Raw genomic sequence first — 26,403 nt, forward strand, 5'->3', positions numbered from 1 at the left:
CTAGATATTTATAGGACTTGCCAATTTCTAAACTAACATTATTGAATGACCAGCCGCCCCCTGTGTATCGTTTATTGCCGAATGTAACTACTTGCGTTTTCTTTAGATTAACCTCGAGTTGGTTGCTGATCGTATAATCGAACAGTTTATCGAGGAGTCTTTGCAACCCTACCCTGGTTAAACTAAAGGGAGCCAGATCGTCGGCATATAAGAGATTGCTTAGAGTCTTGCCGCCCACCTTCGGAGAGTGACTATTAGTGTCGTCTAGGACCGCTGACAGATCTCCTACAAATAAGTTAAAAAGGAGAGGGGCCAGCACACATCCCTGCTTCACACCTCTAGTTGTCATTATTTTCCGTGAGAGATGTCTCCCGGTCCCCAACTTCACCCGTACCCACGTCCTAGTGTGGTATTCCAGAATCCTGTGAGGAACCGGCAGGGTTCCTGGCGACGTCCTGACACAGACTGGCTTGCCTTTAGCGCGCCACCGGCGCGCCCGTGGCGCGTCGAGCAGGGCATCGGGTTTTGTACAAGGGGAGCGCAACCACTAGAGTACTAACCCAACTCGGACCGGAAGTCACTTATTCCTCCCTCCACTCGATGGGGACGAGACCCGTGGTGGACTGGGGAGGGGGGACCAGGTCCGTGACAACAGCAGAGGAAATCAGGGAAGTAGGTATGTCCCTTTAAAACAGTGCAAATAATCTTTATGCAAATTCCGCTGTAAAGATAAAATCCAGCCGAGTTACAACAAAATTAAAACAATTCATGTACTCAAAGTGACAAGTTCAATGAGAAGGCTTCAGCCTTGCCAGCAAGGGTCCGCATAGAGGGAACTGTCAAGAGGGTACAGTTCAACCTGGAGGAGATGGGTATGCTGGTGTTTGGGGAGTCAACAGGAACAGATAGATTCAGGAGTTGATCATGTCCTGAATTTTGTGTCCGAGTTGGAAGACAATATTTTGGCATATAGAAGTAGTAACTCTTTTTATGACTAACTGGTAGGACTATATCCCTGGGTCTGTGATCTAATTAGGGGCATCTGTCTATCTAGACCCCAGGAGCCTAAATATGCTAAGCTACAGGATGTTAATAAAATGTTATTAACATTTTACTGTCATGGTAGGGCAATTAATTATTTTCTTAAAAAGAGTTGTCTGCTAAACTGGCAATGTTAGGTCTAGTGTCCTGGAAAGGAGTGTATGATGTTAGGGCACTGCACATTTCAGGATGCAGGTTTACTCCAGATGGGATCGCCTTTCCTATTGCCAGAAAAATCAAGACAAATAGATATCCATTCCTTACACCGCTTTCGGTAACAGCTCAAACTGTGTATGGTCAGATGCCTTAAAGTTTATCAAGAAATGACAGCAGATTTGAAACCTGCAAGGCAATTTATGATTGCGTTGAGGAAGCCTTTCAAGGCAGCATCTTTTCCCTCCATCGTAGTGAGGTTAAAGTGGGTCAAGCAGGAGGCAAGGGTTGAAGTGTCAAGTTTTGGGAAGCATGTGGGTAGAGGTGCAATGTCTTCTAAGGCATTTACTGTTGGAGGACGTCTTGAGGATATTATGAATACTGCGGATTGGTCAGTAGCATCTGCTTTCAAGAAGTTCAATTTCAAACACATTTTGAAAGTAGCGTCTCTGGTGGTAAGCAGACTTTGAACAGACACCCTCCCACTGTAACATACTTTAGTGTCTCTATTTTATTAAATGGTATTCAACTAATAAATGTTAAATGAAAAGTTATTTATGTATGATTTAAGTATGGGTGAGGTTTATGGTTCTGAAGTAGATGATACTGGGTAAAGAATGAGGTAACAGTTATATCACCTCCTCTTAGGTTCAATGAATGAATTCATGAATAATAAACAGTGACTCAACCGAGATATGTGAAGATTTCAATCGAAGAAAGAAGAGGAGTAGCTTGAATAAGGATTTATTATGGACATAGCTACATGATTGGTGGACTGTTGCATACTTAATTATTCAACCTTTCCCACGGTTTCTCTGGAAATGTATAGTTACGCTAGAAAAGTGAGCTTGAAAATGCCTCCCATTTATTAAAGCGAAGAAAAAGTATGCATAATCAGGGCAAGCTTTTGAAGTTAGTTACATATTTTGCAGCAAAGAAGTCGGTTATAGGTAATTTGTTTTATTTAGACCACAGGTTTTTATTAACTGCACTGCTAACACAAAAACATGCAGAGAAAATAAAAATAACTGGCTCGCTTATGATTTGATATGATTTATATGGTACTGTTAATTTTACACAGCACAGGTTTCTTATCAAAACGGGCTCGAAAATATCTACTCTAGATGAATTGCCTGAACCTGTAGGATTGAGAAGCTGGTTTTCGAGGATTAATTTTTAACAGAACTTTAATGGACTTGATTGTCCAAATAAAGTATTTTTTAATTGAATTGTATGCATAAACCTCACATCTGTCCTTAATAGAATTGAAACTTTCTTGATAGCTAGGAATTGTATTAACTGCTACATAAAAACATGTTCCGCTCTGCAACCCAATCTATAAAAAAATATGTAATTTATTTTTAAAGCGTCAGGTTAATAATGGCAGGAAGCCGTTATTTTGTAAAAATAATATGGAGCTAACCATAGAAAGTCAAAGCTACGAAATACTTGTAGGTAATGCAGCCATTTTAGAACACCTATGTAGAAGCACCGAAAGACCACACTGTTTCTCAATCCCAAAACAGCAAGGAAAGTGATTTCCAATGCTGCTTACTTTCTGGGGGTGGTATTTCTTTAATGAAGCAGCAGTAGTAAAGGAGGATATGGTAGGAGTCAGCAAGAAGACAATGTCTAGCTGAGAGCATGTGTAAGTACTAGGTGTGAGTCTAGTGCAGTACAGCACTGATTGGCTTGTAGGAAGACAGCCAGTATCATAGCTAGTTTCGCTACTTGATTGGAAAATGGTGCAGAGTATCCTCTCTCAAAATGCTGGACACCTGCAACAGCCTGCTGGAGGGAAAAAACACGAGAGTGGAATCTCTGAAAAAGAAGTTCTAAAACCACCTAAATGCAGCCAACACTCCTTTTAATGCAATATAGACTTTTCCTGTTTCGCACTGAGGACTTTTAGCCATCACCACAAATATGAAACAGACCCACACTATTTTCTCTTGTCAGAACCATTTACAATACCACAAAAATGCCGATCCCATCCCTTGTTTCTCCTCACCTTCACTGTTGTTGCAGTTGTAATATTTATGTTCTCATACCATATGGCAAGGTTTTATGAAGTGGTACAGTAACCAGAGTCTTGGTTTACATGCTGCATGAATAAATGACATATTCATAAACGTGTTCTCTACACATTACATTCTAAACATACTTTCTTTGTTTCAGTGTTTGTTCTGCTGCTTTAAAAAAAATAAAAACATGTTTTTGCTATAACTAGCTTTCTTAGAATTTTAACATGTCAGTTAAATAAAAACAAGAATCGCTTCAACAGTACAATGCCAATATCTTGAAGATCCCAGCCCTGATTTTGACATTTGAGAGATGGACACAACCCTGCTTTATAACATAGAAAAACGAAAGCAATAGAAAATTATATATTTTTTTAAATAGAATGCTTTTAATACAATATGTTCCCAGATTTAACAGCTTTCGGAGTTTTGGAAGTATCTTTTAAATGGCATGGTAGTCTAGTAACAGAGCAGTTCTGGGCACCACCTTTCAGCGATCTAGTCATTAGTAAGTTCCACCAGAGAAAGTGCAGCGTTAAAAGTCGATGTTCATGTATGTTCGGAGATCTCTCTCCCAGTTCTTTGCTTTCGCTTCCCTCCGTTGCTCCTCCCTTTTACTGATGGTGGCCACTCTCTGGGTCCTGGTTGGCCTTGCCTTCTGGCGTTCCACGGCCTGAACATCATGGGCACCAAAGTGTGTAACTTTAGGCTTCTGGTCTGTCTGGAAGCCAAGGCCTTTCTGATCGCGCTTCAGGACAGTCTGAACTGGGAACTTACGGCCTTTACCATCAGGGCCCAGTCCCGTCTCACGATCCCACCCTTCCTTGACCATCAACTTGTACCCTACATTGTGCTCAGGAATGCAGTAGTAAGTGGGCACCGGATTCTTCTTCTCGTTGAAGAGATGGACAGTGGATCGATTGTGCTGCTCCACGCTGTCTTCCTGGTATTGAGTCTTGCAGACCTCACAATATTTCTTCTTCATGATTTTTTCCCTGGTGAAAGGAGCAAAAAAACCATGAGCCAATACCTAGACTGAACACATCAAAAGACTTACTCAAACAAACTTAGCATATAAATCCTACCAGATACCTAAATAGTATACCTTAGGTGCAATATTCTGTTTTGTATCCTTGTGTCACCGAACATTGAGCTTACTTTTAATTCTGCCTGTGTCTTTACTTTCTCTTCGACCCTGCCATGTCCATGTCTAGCCTCTGATGTCAATCAACGAAGTCTGCACTATATGAACAGCTCATACATACATACATACATACATACATGCATACAAGAGACTGTACATCAGTCATAATCGGTCCACTGCAGAAATGGGCAGGAGAGTTATCTGAATCACCTACTGGTTATACCAATACCTGGTCAATTATGAAGCATCCACTACTCTCTATTCACATCCCTATTTACCTTAACATCTCCCTTCCCAATGGGCTCTTGTAGTAAAAGCAAGGTAAACAATTATTATAATTGCTGTTACAATCTTATCTAGGTTATCTTGCTCTCTCGCAAACATGGCTATCTATGCCATTTCCTTATCCAACCCACAAGCACCCCTTCTAATAACCTAATTGTACCCTTTCGGATCGCCATGCTACAGGCAAGTGAAAAATAAAATACACACCTTTCTCTCTCAGGCTTTGTATTACAGCTACAAGTGATGTTTGACATTGAGCACTAATCTGGCTGTTTATCTTATTCTAAGAGACCTTTCAGTACTACAATATAAAGGTTTACAAGAACAATCTTACATTTTTTATTTTAAATAACAGTAGCCTTCTGCTGCGCCCATCACGAATAATCACCCACTTATCACTGTTCAACGGTGGTTCCATGTAGTTACAGCTCTTTCAGATGTCAAAAGATCTTCACAGGGTCTAATGGAATTGGCCCATAATTTATAAGCCCAAAGATAAAATCTCAAATGGTACTTAATAAAACACACTTTAAAAAAGATGCCCAACTCACTAACTTACCTTGATTCCCTCTCCTGTTTGAGGATGCTCCGACATTCCTGTAAAAGGCGAACCACCTCGGTGTGCCCAGCTTCTTGGGCCAGAGCCATGGCATCTCTGCCCTGTGTTTCACACACTCCTACCCAGGCAGCCCCACATTTCAGAAGATAGCGCACAATCTCCGTGCGTCCGGCGTAAGCTGCACACATAGTAGCTGTCCAGTAGTATCCATCCCGGAAATTCACATCACATGCGCCTTCCTCCACTAGTTTCTGCAGAGCTTTCAAATCTCCATCCTGAGCACACTTCAGCATTTGGTGACCGCTGCGAACTGAAGACCTGTCTGCTGGCGAGAAAGAAGATGTAGGGGGAAGGGCTGCACTCTCAGCTCTGAGCTGCCGTCGCAGTACTGTCCTTTTTCTGGGTGGCCTCCGTGAACAATTCCCCTCTCCTACTGCAAGGAGGCTTTCATAGAAGCTTCTTGCTTCATCCCCCTGCAGAGTGCCGCCTTCTGCACGATGGGCCCTCTCCTTGTGATGATGCCCATTTCTCCAGCAGTCTGATCCATCTTTGGCACGAGTGAAGGTTATCAGCTGGGGATGGTTCATTTTTAAGCAGGGTGGTTCCAAAACTGTTCAAAAAAGGGCAGAGAAATACCTTAAGGGTCACATGCAAAGCATGGGAAAGATGAAGGTCAGCAACTGAGGACTTTGCACACCGACCTAAAGAAAGACAAGATTAATAATTAATAGCATCTCTAAATACACATGCTGCAGTAGCGCATTACATTATAGACAAAACAAATGAAAGAAGAATAAACAAATGCAATATTTATAAAAGGACACCATGAAATAAAGGTCTGGTGCTTTTCAGAAATCACACATTAAAATGAAGTAGTACCGCCCAGAGAAGGAGCCATGCACATCCAATAGAAAGTAGACTTCCTAATTATCAATATTTCAGAATAATTGTCATTCAGCACCACACAGTTTGGACTGAAAACTCGACTGTAAGTGGGTTGTTTTTTGTACCATGTGCGAAGGAAACAGAGTGACTGAAGCAGGTGTACTGTTGTCGCAGGTATATGCGCTGTTACTGTAAAGGAACTCAAGAAGTCACTCTAATAATTTATATTAAGAAGAATGGGGGTAATCACGAAGAAGTTTGCTAAGCCTGGGTTGAGGGACAGGGTCTACGGAGACACGACTGATGTGCTCCTACTGGGAAGAGGATAATAAACAATATTGTATAGGTTGTGGAAAGTTCCATATGTGCATTTGTTGTTTGGGAGCGGACAGAAAGGCGTTTGTAGATAATATATCTACAGTGCAGCACTGCTGGGGCTTGACCCAAATCTCCAGCATGGTGGCAGGAATCTGAAGATCTCCCTTATGACAGCATTCACCACCCCCTTTAGGAATAGACTGGAGTCATGGGACCTCAAGGGCTAAACCACAAAAAACACAGATTTCATGGAGCTATCAAGGTTAGTCCGGCGAAGAATACAGAAAAGTGCATGAACGCCAGACCACATTAGTCCTGGTCCGGTAATAGGTGGGTGATGTGCTGAGGGTCACCAGTGCTAAGGCTACCAACACTAGTGTGTGACTTTTAGTCCTGGTTAGTCCTGGTCAGGCAATAGGTGGGTGATGTGCTGAGGGTCACCAGTGCTAAGGCTACCAACACTAGTGTGTGACTTTTAGAGCACTGGGTCAGACCCTGTAACCCTGAACAGTGCTAGTCCCCTTTTCAGGCAAGGAACCACAGGCAAGCTCAATGCCACAAATTCTACGCCAGGGACTATAAGCAAAGCCTGCTATGAGGTGGACAGTGGTCTGGGGTGGAGGGGGGAGGGGGGAATAGGGTGTTTATGAGGGATTGAAACCACACTAGCTCCCCAGTTCCAATGTGGTGCCCCAGAGCAGGTGCAAGATACTTCTGAGTATTTAGCCATTTTAGTGGTGATGAGGAAGACCATATTGTTACTTTATAAATACGCATGTGTGCGCAAATCAGGCCTGTGGAAACGATACCAAGTGGAAGATTTATGTAAATCCCATAAAGAGCAAGGTTTCCGTTTGCCCAGCTTTCTCGAACACAGTGTAGTGTAAACATGTTCCACCAGCTTACGCCCTGCTGTGACATGCAATGAAGTATAAACCAAATTTACAGTATGGTACCCACCTTGCCAGGCATGCATCATTCTTGAATCTGAAACTTGTGAACGTGGTTTCAGCAAACTAATAACCAGGTCGAGATAATACATTTCTGCATGCGCCTCACACAATAAATAAGGGAAGTATGATCTCTCTTTTACAGCTCATTGCCAGAACCAGGCAGTCACAGGTGAGAGATTGAGAAGTCATGAATTAGGAGAAGCAGAAAAACGCAATAAAGGAACTCCAAGATGGTGCTGCTGCTATAGACCTAAGCAACAACTCCAACAAAGAAGCACTCAACAAATCCTTCTCTCCATCAAACACTGGATGAACCTCAATGGCCTCTTTCTTAACAAGGATAACATATAAATCTTAATTGTAGGACAGTGGAGTATTATGTGGTAATGCAGGATAGGCTTCACCATGCAACACTCTCACAGACCCTGAAGAGGGTCCTTGGATTTACAACAATAAATCCTTAGCTCAGTGTTGGCGGTTTGGCAAAGAGCAGTCAGGCTTTACTAGGGGAACATGTGTTAAACATTTCAGAGTACCAACATTGGCGATAAGTAATTGACAAGACTCGAGAGAAATTCGATACCAATTTATAAAAATAAAGTGTATTTTTATCTTAATTTAGACAACAAAATTAACAAATAGCATACATATAACCCGAGTTAAAGATTTTAGAAGCAATATAAACCCAGTGCAAAATAATACAGTGTGACTTTATCATTGCAGTCAATTGAAAAAATAACTAGTTACAATTGGTCACTTGCAGGGTAAAGGTAATGCGGGTTCCAGGACGAAGCCACAACAGTCAGTTCCATTTTACCTGGCACATCGAGCCCGGGTGCAGAGTTGTACTGATTGTCCCTAGGGCTGACAGGAGCCACGGGAGAGCTGCTTTTACCACTTATACAGTGCTGCGGGGAATAAGATGCAAAAACACAACAACGAGGTGAATGCTAACATCGGATGGAGTTCCCTCTAGATGTAGCGTCGAGTGCAGGGGTCGGTTGCCAGACTGGCAACCAACATGCCTTGGCAGCAGTAATCCTTGGAAAAAGGTACTCAGATGGCTGGTGGTTCCAGGGAACACAATAGAGGTCTGTAGCTTTGTGAAGGCAGGACAACAGTTCCCACAGAGCACTAGACCATCTGGATTTGGGTGTTCCCTTGGAGTGCCCTATGGCCAGCGATGCCTCAGATCCAGAGTGTTGTTTTGGTCAGAGAGTGGGTGGTAATGGGTCCAGAGCCTTAGCAACCCTGCGTTAATAGAGCATATATTGTGTGGTTCACTTGTTCTTGACAATGGGAGACCCTTTCCCCATTACTGGTACCAAACTTTAGGATGTGCCAGAACAAGTAAGATGAATCACCTTTTCTCTGGAAAGAATTCCAATTTATTTCTTAGTACTTCAAGACAAGAGTAAGACATTTCACAGTGTTGTTTTACCTGTAGTTTTCAGGGAACCAGTGCCGCTGGCCGAGGAGAGCCTGAGGGTGCCTCAGGCTCTCACATGGGTCCCTCTGTCCAGGGGAACCAAGAGTTAGCCTAAGTAGGGTTTCGATCAGACTATTCCAGGAGCATTGCCACAAGGACAGAGTATACCTCTTTTGCTTTATGCAAGTCCTGCTGTTGCAGACACAGGTCTCTTTTGTGTCCTCTTTGATGCAAGTTCTTTAGAAGTGAGGTTCTGGTGTCAGGGGTAGCCCTTAAATCTTAGATTATGGGGTGTTCTTGCAAGTGGCCAATGGGCTGCTTGCCCCAGCAGCTAATCAGCCCTTGAGGTGACCACAACCGGGGGTGTAGGTCAGATTTTTTACCCAGAACCCACTGTTTTTACCACTTTTTAAAATGTCAGACGCCTTCCGTAGCTGTATAGACCATGCAACATACCTTAGAGGTGTAGCTAGCCTTCTGGGGGTGTAAACCTCCTGCATACCTAAATTAACACCAGCCCGGATGTAAATGTGCTAGTTAGGGGAGGGCTGTTTTTTCCTTTGTGAGTCAGCCCTGATGCATATCTGAAGCAGTGTAGCCTTTGAAGCTCACTGCCTTGATGTGCCACTTCACTAGCTTTCCTTAGAGGGAGGAGATATGATATGATAGGTATTCATAAAGTGCTGAGAATGTCTGAAGGTGTCAAGGCGCTAAGGTCTCAGTGATAAGGGTCCACCCACAAATAGCAAACAGACTAGCAAAAAAAGAACTAGAGTGTGAAAATCCAGGTCTTTAGAGCTTTCCTAAAAGGGGCGTAAGCTGTAATGTCTGTCAGATGACATGGAAGTGATTTCCATAATCTTGCTGGTGCGGTGGAGAAGGCTCTCCCTCCCCACTTCTTCAGACATTTGTCCACAGTCACCAAATTAAGGTGAGCAGAATGAAGATTCCTACCGGGGACGTAGCTATGAAACATAGCTTTATGTCCTACTAGGCAGCTCCGATAGAGGGTCTTATGCCTGAAGCAGACAGATTTTTACCATAATACATTCCCTTATAGGGAGACAGTGAAGGTGTTGTAACCCATTGTTCACCAACCGTCGTTTGGGAATTTCCAAGGTGAGCCTAGCCAGTTCATTCTGCACTAGCTGTCATTTAGCTTGAGTGCTCCTGTTGGTGTCCAGATATAGGGCATTACAGTAATATATTCTAGACATGACTAGTGCCAAAGCCACTTGTTTCTGTGCAGCAAGGGGAATGAAAAGAAAGACTTTTCTAAACATCCTGACCAACCAGAAACACATTGCAACCACAAGATTGACCTGGAGATTTAAGAATAGGGGACAGTCAAGCAAGAGCCCAAGATTCTTAGCCTTCTCAATAGGCCAAGGTATAGTGATTAGTGTCTCTGGCCACCAACCGTGATCCTAGATGTAAGTTTGATTTCCAAAGAGCAGGTCCTCAGACTTTTCTCCATTGAGCTAAAGATAGTTTCTCCTCGTCCACCCAGTTACTGCTATCATGCAGAGGTTAAAATGGACTGCAGTCGCTAACCTGTCCTGTCAAATTGACACGAGAAGCTGTGCATGGCCTCCTTCATACCCAAGTCTTTGTTCCTGACTCCTGGGAGTGATAACACTGCCTGGCAGGAGGTCAGAATCCTGTCTTGGCATCAGCAAGCGTGGGCTGCCAGCCAGAGCACAGAGAACCTCTAAGTTAGTCACCTGAGTGCATGCCAAATCACCCTTGACGCAAGATTTGTGTCAGGGGTGAGAAGGCATGCTGTTTGATACCAAGCATGACATATTTAGACAGTACCATAGTAGAGCTGCCAAGCTCTGGTTTACCTGGGTACAAGCCCATGTTATCCCATGGACCGTTTATCACTTATAGTGTATTTTAATGGTAAAGGCCGCTATAGGGACATATAGGCTTGCACTTACATGCTCACATCTTTAATATAATGTCTACTGGGCTTTAGGAGGCCTCCATTAGGGGTGACTGACATATTAAAAGCAGCGAATTCATTTTGCCACACATGGGGAGGGCAAAGTCGAATTGGATCAGTTTACACTGTTCCTGCAGTCTGCAATGCAGGCCTGCTGCCAAAAGTTCTCTTGGGTCACTCAAGGTGGGACAAACAGTGCTGCAAGCCCTGGAGACCCATTTACGAACCATGCCTTGGGTACCACTGGTACCCTATACTAGGGATTTATGAGGGGGGTAAAGTCCTTGACAATGGGGGATGCCAATTTACACATAACAGTTTTAGGGAGAGAGCACTGGGGTCTGGGCAGCAGGCTCCAATGCACTTTCAAAATCATAACCATCAGCATTGGTTCAAAAAGTGTGTATGTGTAGGGGGGTCAAGGTGGCCATGCAAAAAAGGCACATTCCTATATTTATATTAAATAAGGACAAGTTTGCTCTTTCGAATATCTCATGACTTCCTTCACGTGACCACAATCCTCCCGAGTAGATGTAGAGTCCTCTGTGATGCACAACTATCTTTCAATGCTCAAAGCGACTATCAAATAAGCAAGCACTTGCAATGCAATATAATCTTGCATTACTGAAAGGTTGAGCTACTGGCGTTGCATAGTTATTTGCAACGCCAATAGCTCAAAATGTTAGTGATGAAAGACCTATTGCATTGCAAATGCATGTTTTTTTGGGGATATATTAGATTTTGCTGACAGCACATCATCCCGTTTCAGGTCAAGCCTAATAACCCTTTCGATGCTGATGACGAGCTCAGCTCGTCATCACCCACGGGTGGCGTGTGCTGATGACGAGCTGAGCTCGTCATGTAACGCGGCTTTTAAAAAAAAGCCACACAGTGCAAAAATCGCCGCAGCATCGATGCGGTTAAAGAGCTCAGCCGTGCCCCTGGTCACACAGTAGCCAATGTTGAGCCACTGCACTTCAACTCTGGTCGCTGTATGTGCACTGTATTTACACAGATGGGTGTTTAATGGCCCACGCCGCTCCATGTAAAATGAAGAGTGGAAGGAATGGTTGAATTAACTAGCAGGCCACATTTTATGGGTTGGGCAAGTTGGGCAGCAGTGTGGTTAATAGTCTAATTTAGCAACAAGACAGCTCCTGGATGCATGTTTACATGGTTTATATTGTAACTGATGACCAGGTCCCTGCAGTGCAGCCTCGGAGCAGTCAGATTTCCCAGGGGGCAGGAAATGGTATCGTAAAAATATGTAGAAGGAATGCGGCGACATGATGCATTGAAAGCTTTCCATAAAAAACGTCTTTTCTTTTATAAGAGACCATTTATATGTTGTGCATGTTACAGAGTTGTCTTTTAGAATTAAATATTCGGAATCATATGCATCTATATCAACAGTACGTATTATATTAACACAAGATTAATGACATTCTTCATCAGCTAGCCAGAATTTAACACTGTGACATACATGCTATGAGCACGTGTGCTACATATGCAGTAAACCAGTGAGCTGCCTTACTATAATGTGATAGAAGATGGCTTCCTACAATAAAAGCAGTGAAAAGAAACACAATCCAATACAAGAATTCTTAGGTTTGGTTTAATGATTAACAACCCATATTAACAACAAAATCTAGATCTATTGCTTATCAACGTGCAGGGAGGCTTAGAGAAAGTGAGGGGGCACTGTACGCAGAGCAGAGATACACAAAGAACCACTCGGGTTGGGTTTTTCTCTTCTGTTTGCAGTGATCGGCCCAGTTCAAGGTGCGACAACACACCGAGAAACAGGATGAGATTGGAGAGCGCCAGAAGCTCAAAAACATAGCACAACATAACATTTCTGTGGCAGAGTGTCTTGAGAACCATTGAAGATCAAAGAATCGCAGTAAACAATCGAGACACAGACACAACTGGAGCATAACAAGCACTGGCGTTGCCAATAGGTCTCGCAGTAGGAAAGTTGGAGCTATTGGTTTGTAAATAACATTTTATGTTTATGTTTTGTGATTTACAATGCCAATACTTTTAACTTTAGCAAATGTGACACTTTTAGCATTTGTAATGCCACATGTTTTGTATTGCCGTGACTTAGATGTATTGATATTACAAATAACAATGGCTTTTAATTTTTTTAAATAATTAATACTTAAATAAAAGTGATTGTAATTTATAATGGCAATGGTACGTTTATGCCAGAGCTATTGGCTTTGGCAATGTATGTAAGCTATGCTCAAGAGCAGCTTGGCTGCTGTGAGGCATGCCATAAAGTTATAATAAAAAAAGTGTTTAAAGCATTTTTGTTACCTTATTTATAACGAAGAAGACATAATGTAAAACTGAAAAATGTTTATGCAACTGAGTTACGGCCTGTTAAACTACCCACAGGGTTAAAGTGTAAATTGTTATTAAACAGTGATAAAGGGTGTAGGCAGATATCTTGCTACATGGAATCTCAAATTACTGTTCTATGCAAGGGCTTTGATGTTGAACACCCCTCTGCCAATCTTAAACTCTAAGGCAAGTAATGTAATCATTCCTGCCATGTCTTTTTGCAAGGGCTTGAATATTATTTTGCCAACAAACAAATAACAACAGGTAACGCTTTGATTGGTTCATTAGGAAAAGTTATGTCAGATGCCATAGGACTGATTGTTTCTTAAGAAAAGTTATGAAAAAAAGCAATAGGCTTGACATTTATGGTGAAAAGCCATTGTTAAAACCAGTAAGGCTTCATGGATTTGGCATTACACTGTGTTATAGACCAGACACGGGCATTTTGCTATATGGAAATCACAGATCACTGTACCCCTCAAAGATGCTGGTGGTGACTAGCCTCTTACAAAACGTAGGAGTAGAAAATGTGCATTGGTACTGTAGCTTGTTTTGCGCCAACAGCATTTTTGTACACATGTGAAACTGTGTGGCTGTATGTCTGATGGTTGCCTTGCACATTGGAATTAATTTATGGTGACAAGTCAATTTTACAGAGGGTCTTTGGATCACCTTCTTCTGCCACTGGTCGGTTTGAGTCTCTCTCTTTCTCTGCTTCCATCCAAGACAGCATAGAGCCTGGGGCAAGGCGCAGGGGTTTGTCCAGTTCAGCCATTGGCTCCATTGGGCCAGTAGAAACAGCATTTGCTTAATCGCATCCACACCCCAGCCTTAAACTGAATGCGCTTCAGTGCCACAGCTGGTTGACATGTCTTTTAGTTTTGTATGAATTTTCTCCTTTTACAGGATACCATACACTTCTTTCTTTCCCATTCTTTTATGTTTTTTAGAGCGAACTACAGCTCTCTGGACAGAGGTTCTGGGCTTGCTGCTTATTTTTTCTACAAAGTGCCTGGTCCTAAATGGACACTGCTTCTAAAGCAGGTAGCTTCATTAGAAATGTATTGTCCATTGTCTCTCTTTCTAGGAAGGCCAACAAATAAGCACTAAACGTGGCAGCCATGTCAACACATCAAAACAACACCACACCCTGTACAATCTCACTGCAAGATGGCTTTCCACGTTTTCAACTGCAAGCATACACTTTAGGCAGCGGCATTTTCCTTTGATCTACTTTTAATCTTACAGTTGGTCTTGCATATGCTTGTTGAGTTTGTGTTTTTTTTATAGATGGGTTAGTGGATGAGTGCAAGAATATGTCGGTCGATGGTCCTCATCTGAGTGCTTACATACCTTTTGGCATTGCCAGTTCTTGTTCGGTTTCCGTGGATGAAGGCAAGAATATGTCGGTCAATGGTCCTCATCAGAGTGCGTACATACCTTTTGGCATTGCCAGTTCTTGTTCGGTTTCCGGCCGGAAGGCTGGAGTAGCCCACCAGTGTTCACACGGAAATTAAGGTGGAAGAGAGAGGTGAAACCTCTGTGCCCACGCAGTGTAGACACACGCGGCAGAATAAGCCCTGCATTACTTATGTTAGTGATTACGTCAGTCTACTCAAAACAGCAAGATCTCAGGGGCTCGCTGGTGCGCTTGTTTTTGTGCCAGTTCGCATATAATTACATTTGTCTTAGAACACAAATATATTTCCTTTCAAAGAATAGCTGATTTGAAACGTAGTCCATGTGAAAAAGAATAGCTAATGTTGCAACTACTCTGCAGCGGCTGGGCAGTGCGAATACTTCTAGCTTAGCCTACTATGGCTAACGGGTCATCTGGATGTTAGAGGAGAAAAGCAGTCATCCGGTAACATTTTTAAGCTGTCCACGTCAACCATGGCAGTGTTGCTTAGTCTTGGCTAGGATGTTGAAATGCACACCACCTTGCTAAGTGTGTTCGCACCATCTTTACAATTCTTTCTGCGCCCTTGCGAGCGTACAAGATCAATGCTTGGATGGCAATATGACTGCACAACTATTTAGACTTACAAACAAATGATAAAGGTTTTCCGTTTGCAGGAAGCTTCTATTCCACTCTTCAGAAGAGCAAGCAGTACCCATAAGAAAGTAGCAGATTACTGGTTGAACAATTAGACTGAAGTCGATGAAGGGGAAGACATTAGGAACAAGAGCAGCCGGGAAAGTGAAAGTACGGCCGGCCACCGGCCAGCCATGAATAATTAGGGGAGGAGAAGCCGCACAGCACACACTGGGAGAAGCCCTTTGATGTGCTGTGCGGCCGTGAAAAAATGCAATTAGGAGGGAGGGAGGGAGGCTGATGCGCGTGCTTGTTTGGTCATGTGATTCACGTGAACTCAAAGAAAACCGCACGAACGAAACCCTTGGTTTCACGAGTATTTTGAGCACTTGAATTCTCGCTCCGCTCAATGCGCTTGTGCGCATTGATAGGTCGCGAGACCTAAAAATACGGACAGAGACACACAACAGGCCTTTTGACGAACGGTGTTCCCTCTAGTCTGTCGCGATAGGGGCGCGGTCAGAATGGCGTCTTTTTCTTCGGGGGGCTCGCCCTGTTGCTTATTGATACAGGCAGCCTGCCCCAAAGCAATCCGCCCCATAGCCAGACACAGGGCTGATGCATAGGAGATCAGACCTTCAACCCTGCTTGTTCCCGTCTGCTTTATGCATTATGCATGAAGGGGATTACTAGAGGAAATGGCCTTCTGCCTTCGGAAGGGCTCCGGTTTCAATCGCCAGAGGAAGGAATTAAACACCAAAGCCGCATAAAACTCTTCCAGTCGAGAGATGTTTCATGGATCCTTTGTTTTAGGCAGCGCCTGGATCAGTCACCTCCCTGCCAGGCTCTCTCCTCTAGTCTGCCGAGGCGCGATTGAACCGGTCAGCTGTTAACCTACATACAGGAATTTGGATAAAAATCGTAAATAAAAAAATGGCCAACACTCTACCTCCGACTGCCCATCTTTGGAGCCCTCTTAGGACATTCTTGTCGTTTTGGCCCTAATTTGACATGGTTTTATTACGTAACACGTTTGCTTGAATAACAAGGTGGGAAATGACACCCCCAACTACGTCTGTCAGGGAGGGGTAAAAAACAGATGGCACACTGCAGCAATTAAGTGCGAGGAAGCGGAGGAAAACTGTAGTTAGGCGCCGCTGCTTCGGGATTACAAATGCCACCTTCTCTTGCTTAAGTAGTGCGTTGTTAGACCATTTTTGGAGCCTACTTCACTAATAGGTTTGAGTAGACTGACTCCAGACATCAATTATTGATTGATAAATTATTATTGCTAGATGTGTAGATTGCACAATGTGGTACATATAGGCTCATTTTTAGTTAACAGGGTTGCACACCACAAGCACAATTGTGTTTAGAAGTTCAAAACAATGTATTATATTGAGAACTGTATGTGTTTCTTACTGCTCGAAACTTGGGTAATTCCCACCCAGATCACTGAAGTACCTAGTATGACAAGAAATGTTTACGCGTAGCACCACTATGCAAACTATGCCCAGGGTTATATACTACTTCATGGCAGTATACCTAAATCTCTAAAATAAAGACACTGCAAAACTAAATGCGCAAAATCAAGCTAGAAGAACCATTTTCAGACTGAGAAACAAAAGGCCTTTTCCTCCTTCAGAGCACAGCTGTCTTGCCTAAACACTAAATCGAAATACAACAGAGGGTGCTACCTTTTAAGATGGGCCACTAAAATTATTCAGCAGGATAAGACCACATTATGTAGGAGGGTTGAGTAAAATATGCAGCAAGAAAATAAATTATAATACTACTTCATTATTTTCACATGTTGTGACTTTCTAGGCAAAGATTCATCTCATTAGCCCTGTTTTAACTCCCAGACACAATAAGCAACTAAGGTCACCAATCAACATCTGTGGTGGGCCTTCCATGGTGCAGCAACACGTTGTTCAGTAACTTTAAGTCTGTTTGCGTTACAAACCATTTAAAAAAATGCAGGTTATGCAGCAGATGTTATAGATATTTCTACGGCGCACGTACACCATGCGGTTTCATGGCGCTGCAGTCCAAGGGATACTACCACTAGATCATTCAGTCATACACCTGGCGGAACAGCCAGGTCTTTAGAAGTCTCCTGAATTGAGAGTGAGATGTCAATGATCTCATATCCAGAGGGAGAGAGTTCCAAAATGGAGGGGCCAAGACCGAGAATCTGAGTCTCCCCACCTCCCCCCCCCCCCCAGTTTCTTGCGTTTAAAAGATGGAAGTGCCCAAAAATTAAGATGGGAGGACCTAAGAGCCCAGGAGGGGAGGTATAGCGGAATCCAAGAATATACACACAGTGGGCATTTGCCATGGAGTGCTTTAAAGATAAAGCATCCCAGCTTAAATGTGCTGCGTTCGACTACCTGGAGCCAGTGTAGTCGTTTTATCAACAGGGTGCCATGGTGCCATTTAGGCTGCTGGTAGATGGTTAGCAGATGACTGATAATGTGGCAAATGAGGCACATCTATAATTATACAGAAACCACAGCCCACAAAATTGTTTTATTCCAGTTCTAATCGTATGTGGAAAGCCATCCACACTACTCCCTGATAATTATCAGACCTCTTCAAGTTCCATAAAACATCATCAGGCTGCGCTCCACCTCTGGATGCGAAATTATCATCCCAATATGGAGACTAACAAGATTCAGAGGCAAAACCATGAAAGTGGCTTTTGAAAAACTCTGGAACTACCTACCCATAGAAATTAGGACAACTACAAATCTCTTGAAAAACGCCCTAAAATAATTGTTACTCTCAAGTCAATAATTATCCATGAATGCTACATTAGAAAATCAATCCTAACTAGTCCTCCTGAAACCTTTTGTACACTTCAGCATCACCACCCCCCTCATCCACTCCTGCTATAATCCCTCTGATCAATCAATCCGCATTTGTAAAGTGCAACACTGTCACCTTTAGGGGTATCTGGGTGCGGTGTCTCTATTGAAGAGCCAGGTCTTGAGTCTCTCTCTGAAGTCAGTGAGCAAGGGGGCTGGGCGGAGTTAATAGGGTGGGTCATTCAAGGTCTTAGCAGTGATGTAGGAGACAGAGCGGCTACTGTTGCAGCTGCAATTGATTTGGAAGTTGTGTACGAGGGCAAGTGAAGAGGAGCACTGGTGTCTAGCGGGATGGTGACCCCTGACCCTCCTAGTAGGTCGCTCCCCCTCCGTACAGCTCCACCTGTGTGCCTCTGCCCCAGCTGCCGCTGCTGAGGACTCGCTCGTGAGTCTGCTCATCCTCTGTTTTTGTGCCCTGTTTTTACCTTCTGCGACACTGTTTTCCCCCTCTTTTGTGCCCCGTTTTTGCCTTCTGTGACACTGTTTTCCCCCTCTTTTGTGCCCCGTTTTTGCCTTCTGTGACACTGTTTTCCCCCTTGTGCCCCGTTTCTGCCTTGTGACACTGTTTTTCCCCTCTTTTGTGCCCCTTTCTGCCTTATGTGACACTGTTTTCCCCCTCTTTTGTGCCCTGTTTTTGCCTTCTGTGACACTATTGTCCCCCTCTTTTGTGCCCCATTTGGCTTTCTGTGCCACTCGTTCAACCGCCGCTGTGCCCCCTGCGGCCCGCCCCCTTGACTGCCCACTGCCCATTCGCTGCTCCCGCCTCCCAGCTGCTCCTCCCTCCCACCTCCCCATATATTCCGGACTCTGCATGGCCGCACCGCTGGCGTGCCTAAGCCAAGCCCGACTGCGCCTGTCCGAGCCTGGACCGCGCCCAGCACCAGGAACCCTGGCCCCAGCACACACCACAACGCCTGCCTCCACTACGACCCCAGCACTCTCCACGCACTCAACGCTGGATGATCTCTCACCTGCTGCAAGGCCACCCGAAACGCACCCAAGGACCCTTCTCTTGCCGGAACTGCAGCTTCACCAGCTTCCGGCCCACCAACCCGCCCAACATGGAAACCAAATTCTTCAGATGCCAGCCACACGCTTGACCCCATTTTCACAGCAAGCACCCATGTCTTCTTCGACCGCACCACCGAACTCCACTGGACCGACCACCGCTGCATCCACTTCACCTTCCGGAAACCCACCACACACCACCGCACCCAGCAGTCGCCTCGCTACAGCTGGGGCAAGACCACCGAAGACTAGCTAACCGCCGCCCTCGCCCAGAGCCCAACCGACCCGGATACCGCAGCCCGCAACCTCGAAACAATGGATCAATGACTCCGCCAACACCCTCGCCCGCTCAAGAAAACCCCCAATACCCACACCAGCAAGAGAGCCAGCTGGTTCACCGAAGACCTTCAGGCCTCCAAGCGAACCTGCACAGAACTAAAAATAAACTAGACCCGCGAAAGAACACCGGAAAGCTACACAGCCCACAGGAATGCCACCCTCCGACACCACCAACTCATCAGATCCGCCAATAGGACCGCCTTGACAACAACACACACAACAGCAAAGAGCTCTTCAGCACCATGAAGGAACTCTCCAACCCCAGCTCCAACGACATCCCACCGTCACAAGACCTGTGCGACTCGCTGCCTACCTTCTTCCATTGCAAGATCGCAGACATCCATGACAGCTTTGACGCCGCACCACCCCAGCAACAGCCCACACCCTCGCTCCCACGAGCACCGCCTGCACCAACATCAAAGACGACGACAACACCATCAAGATCATGAACACCGTCCACTCCGGATCCCCAGAAGACCCCTGCCCTCACCACATTTTCAACAAAGCCAGCAGCTCCATCGCACCCCACCTCCGGAAAACCATCAACATCTCCTTCGAGACAGCGACCTTCCTGGAGAGCTGGAAGCACGCAGCGATCAACTTCTTACTAAAGAAACCCAAGGCTGACCTCAAGAACTTCTGACCCATCTCCCTGCTCCCGGCAAAGGTCATTGAAAAGGCTGTCACACAACTGACCAGCTTCCTCGAAGAGAACATCCTTGACCCATCTCAGCCACGGTTCCGTAGCAACCACAGCACCGAAACTGCCCTCATCGCCGCCACCGACATCAGGATCATGCTCGACAACTGAGAAACCGCGGCCCACATCCTCCTAGACCTTTCAGCCGCTTTCAATACAGGTCTGCCACCGCACACTAAGAACACGCCTCCACGATGCCGGAATCTAAGAGAAGGCCCTGGACTGGACCACCTCCTTCCTCACCGGGAGAACCCAGAGCGTCTGCCTCCCCCCTTCCGCTCCGAAGCCACCAACATCATCTGCGGCATACCCCAAGGCTCATCTCTCAGCCCAAAGTTGTTCAACGTCTACATGCCACCACTCGCCCACGTCGCCAGACAGCACGACCTAAACATCATCTCCTACGCCAACGACACCCAGCTCATCCTCTCGCTTACCAAGGACCCCCACACCGCCAAAACCAACCCCCACAAAGGAATGAAGGCCATCGCCGACTAAATGAGGAACAACCGCCTGAAGCTGAACTCGGACAAGACGGAGGTACTCATCCTCGGATCCTCCCCCTCGGCCTGGGACGACTCCTGGTGGCCGACGGCACTAGGAGCACCCCCCCACACCCACCAACCACGCACAAAACCTATGGGTCATCCTCGACTCCACACTCCATGACAAAGCAGGTCAACCCCGTCTCCTCCTCCTGCTTCAGAATGCGTCGCAGATCTTCAAGTGGATCCCCACCGAAACTAGAAGGACGGTCACCCAGGCCCTCGTCAGCAGGAGACTGGACTACGGCAACGCACTCTATGCAGGAACCCCAGCCAAACTCCTGAAACGACTCAAGCGCATCCAAAACGTCTCTGCTTGCCTGATCAAGGACATCCCCCGCCGCAGCCACATCACACCCCACCTGAAAGACCTGCACTGGCTACCCATCAACAAGAGGATAACCTTCAAGCTCCTCACCCATGCACACAAGGCACTCAACGACACCGGACCAGGGTACCTCAACAGACGACTCAGCCTCTACACCCGCCCATCAGCTCCGCAAACCATGCCCTCGCCACCATCCCCCACATCCGAAGAGTGACCACCGGCGGCAGATCATTCACCCACCTTGCCGCCAAGACATGGAACACCCTCCCCATCCGCCTACAGCAGATCGAAGACCTTCTGGAGACTCCTCAAGAACTGGCTCTTCGAACAGTAGCAGCATCCCCTCCACCCCCAGCGCCTTGAGACCCTCACGGGTATGTAGTGCGCTTTACAAGTGCTATGATTGATTGATTGATGGTGAAAGTTCAGTCGATGGTTGAGGTAGGCAGGTCCTAGGCCGTGGAGAGCTTTGTAGGCATGTGTGAGGATCTTGAACTGCCATCTCTTCTGGATGGGGAGCCAGTGAAGGTCTCTGAGGTGGGGGCGATAAGGAATCATTTGGGGGAGGACCGGGACTGCAAAGTTTTTTTTAAAGGTCTGGAGTCTTCTGGGGAGCTGGGTGGAGATGCCGGCATAGAGGTCGTTGTCGTAGTTGAGGCAACTGGTGACAAGGGACTGGGTAACGGTCCTTCTGACATTGGCTGGGATCCATCTGAATATTCTGTGGAGCAAGCGAAGTGCGTGGAAGCAAGAGGAGGCAACATTGTTGACTTTTTTTTGTTGAAGAGTTACGTTACATGAGGACACACATTCCAAGGTGCTCATAGCCACTTGGCTGTTGAGGATGTTGACAAGGTTGCAGGCATGGGTCTGAATTAATTGTAGGAGAGTAGGGTCTGCTGCCTCTGTTCACCCCCACTTGTTGCAGTGATTCTCTGGTTTTTCGACTTTAGTGTGGCTGTGGGCCTGCTAATCAGACCCACAGCCCAGCTGTTCTCTCTCTAAATTGATACCATGTATTACATACCTAATTGGGAATTGGGTCACCTTTGTGAGCCCCTGTATAGTGTACCTTAGGTACCAAGGGCATAGGTGCATCCTTATAGCTGTTCTATGATATAGCCATACCATATACTCTTACGTGCATTATAATCCTTGTGGTTATTGCTAACTTTGGTTTGGCTTTATCGAAACATGTTGTGTAAGGTGTCAAACACTTTGGAATACTACCCTCTCGCCAGTTCTGGCGACTGAGGTAGCATTCCACCTTTCTAGAGGGAGAAAACATGTAGTTACGGCTTTACGTGGAGAAGTGTGGCTCACTGGTTAGAGGCGGCAGACCTGGAAGCAGAGGTCAGCCCGGGACCAGGGTTCAATTCCCGGCTCGGTGGGGTCTGGAGTCCTAAAATGTCCATGGACTCGTCAGTTCTCGCTCCGGTGCCTACTCGATTCACACTCTGCGATTCTGGGCAATAGCTTGCTTAATCTCCACAACGGCCCCTCGCAGCAGGATGCCTGGCTTTCACCTTGCGGATACCCTGCCGGGGTTATCTCACAGGGGAATACCAGGACGGGTTCCCTAAGCAAGCGCTTAGAAACCGCTCTGTGATTTGCGCTATATAAATTCCTGTACATTTTACATTTGTACATTTACATTTACCCAGTTAAAGTTAAACAGCCTCAGCATCACAAAATGGATGCTGCTGCCACAGACGCAAGTCTAACTTCCTGCACCTGGGGGAAACTCCAGCGAGGGAGGCTTGGACAATAGGTTTCCTGTCAAGGCAGGCAGCCTATAGTGTATTGGGGCAGGGTGGGTTGAATGGAAAACTGCTTTTCCAGACACTGCCTGGGGCACACAAGGTGCTCCATGCATAGCCCGGTTCAAACCAGTTGCTGGGGCACTCCAGCCCCGCTCTGGCGCAAAACTGGACAAAGGGAAAGGGGTGTAACCACCCCCTTCCCAGGTTCCACCCATAGGAGGGACCTAGCAGGTAATCCAGCCCCTTAGATTAGTATAAAGATAGGAGCTGTGTCTAGAGACTTTAGATTATCCTGGAACGAAACTCTGATACGAAACTCTTGGACCTTCGACGTTCTATTCTGACTAAAAGACTGAAGACATCTCCCTTGTGGTCAAGGAGTGACCACCCTGTGCAAACAGGCACCACCAGTAACTTGCCGGTCTGCTTTGTCGAGGCTCCCGCCGGATCCCGAAGACTCAGCGACGCAGGACCTGGACTTCCAGACTTCTCTGACTCCGACCCACACCAAACCTGAGACCCGTGGCGGACCAGAGAGGCGTGGTACCGGACTCCCTGGACATCCTGCATTTTGCTAATTGTGCAGCTTCTGAGGTACCCTCAAAGTTGTGCATTGGGGTTTGAGAAGCCCCTGATCCGAGCACCATTTGCACCAACGCACAGCCCTCCCCACTCCAGAAGTGCTGTGTGGGGTCCTTGCTTGAATTTCAGCTCGATGCGACTTCCCAGTTGCTAGCCCTTTGGCTAGTTAGCCCTCCGAAGACTCCATCTTGAATTTACACCGCTGGCCTGGTTGCTCAAGGCTTGCTCCCGCTTCCCTGCAAAGACTCAGACCTTGCTAGTCTGATCTGAAGCCAATCTTCCCTTCCTGCATGGATTGCATTTGCCAAGGCTTGTTGGGTCCAATCCGGATACTGACACCGCAGTCAACTAGATCCTTCGCGGGACAGCTCGAATCCAGCTCCTGGTCGTCATCGACTCCTCCTGGTCCTTGTGGCTGCAGAGACAAGCTTCACCTTCTTCACCTGAAACAGTCGACATTGCCTGGTTCCTTCCTGGTCACTGGCTAGTGACCCAGACTCTGTCCCCTCTGCTTTCAGGTTCTTCTCATCTTTGACCCACCCTTGGATCCAACCGGACACTTCTCTCCTGGTCGCCTGCAGCACTTCTTTGCAGCTCTCCATAGGAAACCGTGACGAAACCCGACACAGTTCAGTTCAAAAGCTTTTATTCGATTTGTACATACAAATCATACAAGCAGAAATACATAATTGAAATATTAAAAATCGCCATATAATCAATCCTAAGAAGAAAAGAAGGCTAAAGTGCATCAAGTAGAAAGTGAACATGCCTCTATAGGTCAACATATTATTATAAAATACAAACATTCTTACATTGACTAGCTGGGGATCAGTAGGAGTTACTCACTAGGCTTTTCATGGGAACTGAACATTAAAATTATTAAGTAATCATTCAATACTGTGGACCTCTTCATGTTTTAAAAATACCTTAATTACAGAAATTGATATAAAATTTAAAAAAGAAAACATATATATACAGACAGGAGTGTTAAACAGTAATATTATCATAAACAGATCCTGGCAGCTGTATAGCATATGTACAGACAGGTAAGTAAACAACATTATAATACAATACTTTTCCTGGCAGCTGTACATTTTAAAATAAAAGTAGCCAAAAAGAAACAAGTCTCCTCGTTCTCTAATGAAGATAAAAATATCAATGCTGTTTGTGTGGTACAAATGTTATATTTGATGAAAATAGGTTTGAGGTATTTTAACCTAAAAAACTGATAAAATTTACAAAAAAGTAAGAAATGGCAACTACTCTGCCTGGAGGTGCTATCGCATGGACAGGGTATGTTTGAACTAGTTTTTGTGTTTGGAAAAGCAACCAAGTGGTGTACAATGCCCAATCTGACCCGTGTTAGGACATACTGGTGAGAAGGGCGAGTCACAAATACAAGGTAGGATTGTAGTCCGGGAGCTAAATTTAAGTCTTTATAAAATTTCATAGTAACAAGATTGCCAACGGCTTTGTCTCGTTCGGCCTTACGAAAATTAAGGAACGTTATCTTAATTTCTTTTTTTGAAATGGAGACAACCTTTTCAGGCTCACAGAACACATCAATGTTAAAAAGAAGTAGATACCAACGATGAATGTATCTTAACCATAATATACGTGAGGAGTGATCCAAACCTATACAATCAAGGATAATGTCCTTGGTGAATCGAGTCTCTGGCTTAGCCCAAATAGAACGCCACAATAAGAGTGGCCGAACTGCTGCTAAGTCAGAAATATACTCGATCCCAACTTCTTCGTGGATCAACTGGATGGAGGCAGAAGGGGGAACACATAACAACCTCCTTAAGAACTTGTTTTCCTCCTTCTGCAGGGAAATACCCTCACGGTGACCCCACACCCCTGCCCCATACAGAGCAGAGGAAACACAACATACATTGTATATGTTCATCATATCTAAGATACTTCGTGAGCCGAGTTTAGAGGCAAAACGAAATATGCTACTAGTGGACCGTAGCATTTTTATTTTTACGGCATCAAATTCCGCATTCCAAGACCCACTATTAGTATATGTTATTCCCAGATAACAAAAGGACTTAACAGAAGTTAGCTTTTCCTTGTCAAGGAAGAAAGTATGCTTTACCTGCTTGGCTGCCTGACCACATGACATTACATATGTCTTAGTTTTATTCACACGAAGCCGCCTAGCTCGAATGAACTGCATGAAATTATCAATTAGGCGCTGTAGGCCCAACTGTGTTCGAGATAAAAGAACAGCGTCATCCGCATAAAGTAACAGCGGAACAGGTTTACCATCAATCAAAGGGGCATCTGCTGGGATGTCGGTCAGGGATCGGTCAACACCATTAATAAAAAGGGAAAATAAAAGCGGGGCTAAAACACAACCCTGACGTATGCCCCGAGACACTCTAAAGAACGGGGTACATTCACCAAGGGTGCCATAGCGGACTTTACATGAAAGTTTTTCGTACAGTCTAGCTAAAAAATGCACTATTTCCCTTGGTGCCCCTGCATCAAGCAGAACCTCCCAGAGAATGTTATGGTTAACCAAATCAAAAGCGCTGCTCAGATCAGCAAAACATAAAAAGAGGTTGCCACTTTTAGCCACAGTATATTTACTGATTAAAAGGTCCAGATTTACGCATTGGTCCAGTGTACCCAGGCCTTTGCGAAAGCCATATTGGACTCTAGTTAAGATGTTAAAATCAGTTGCCCAGTCTTCTAGCCTCTTCAGCAAAATCCTACTCATCACCTTTACAGAGGCGTCCAGTAATGAAATTGGACGATAATTAGAGGCCTCTGACTTGTCACCTTTCTTATGTAAAGGAATGATGATCGATTGACCCCAGGTAGAAGGAAATTCACTTTCAGCCGCACAATTAAAAACCCTCGTCAGAATGGGAGCCCATAACGCTGTTTCGTCTTTGTATAAATCCAGCGGAACCCCATCGGGGCCAGGGGCCTTGCCTCCTTTACTTAAAGAGATAGCTTCCTGGCATTCTTCTAGTGTTATAGCCATTGAAAGGGGCAACCATAGGTTTATATCTGGTGATGATAACTCAGAAGTTAACCTATCTGGATTAAATATTTTAGAAAAATGATTAACCCAGTCGCTACATGCCACGTATGAGGTCAGTTCTGGGACATTTTCTTTGTTGAGAAACGGGCT

At 45.3% G+C, this 26,403-nt stretch overlaps 1 protein-coding gene across 3 annotated transcripts in view; it reads right to left on the bottom strand.

Moving 5' to 3' along the window:
• Positions 1-3,139: 3,139 nt before the first annotated feature.
• The window catches only part of GPANK1 (G-patch domain and ankyrin repeats 1), a 29,576-nt gene continuing 6,312 nt past the window's right edge, over positions 3,140-26,403 (bottom strand). For all 3 annotated transcript variants that reach the window (XM_086924626.1, XM_086924627.1, XM_086924628.1), the window contains exons 2-3: positions 5,204-5,904; positions 3,140-4,210 (exon numbers count right to left, since the gene is read on the bottom strand). In XM_086924626.1, the coding sequence (XP_086780752.1) occupies positions 3,751-4,210; positions 5,204-5,790 (1,047 nt within the window). In that variant the 5' untranslated portion in view covers positions 5,791-5,904 and the 3' untranslated portion in view covers positions 3,140-3,750. The remainder of the gene's footprint in view (positions 4,211-5,203; positions 5,905-26,403) is intronic.

Source organism: Lissotriton vulgaris, chromosome 5, assembly GCF_964263255.1.
Source record: "Lissotriton vulgaris chromosome 5, aLisVul1.2, whole genome shotgun sequence".
Classification (NCBI taxonomy): domain Eukaryota; kingdom Metazoa; phylum Chordata; class Amphibia; order Caudata; family Salamandridae; genus Lissotriton; species Lissotriton vulgaris.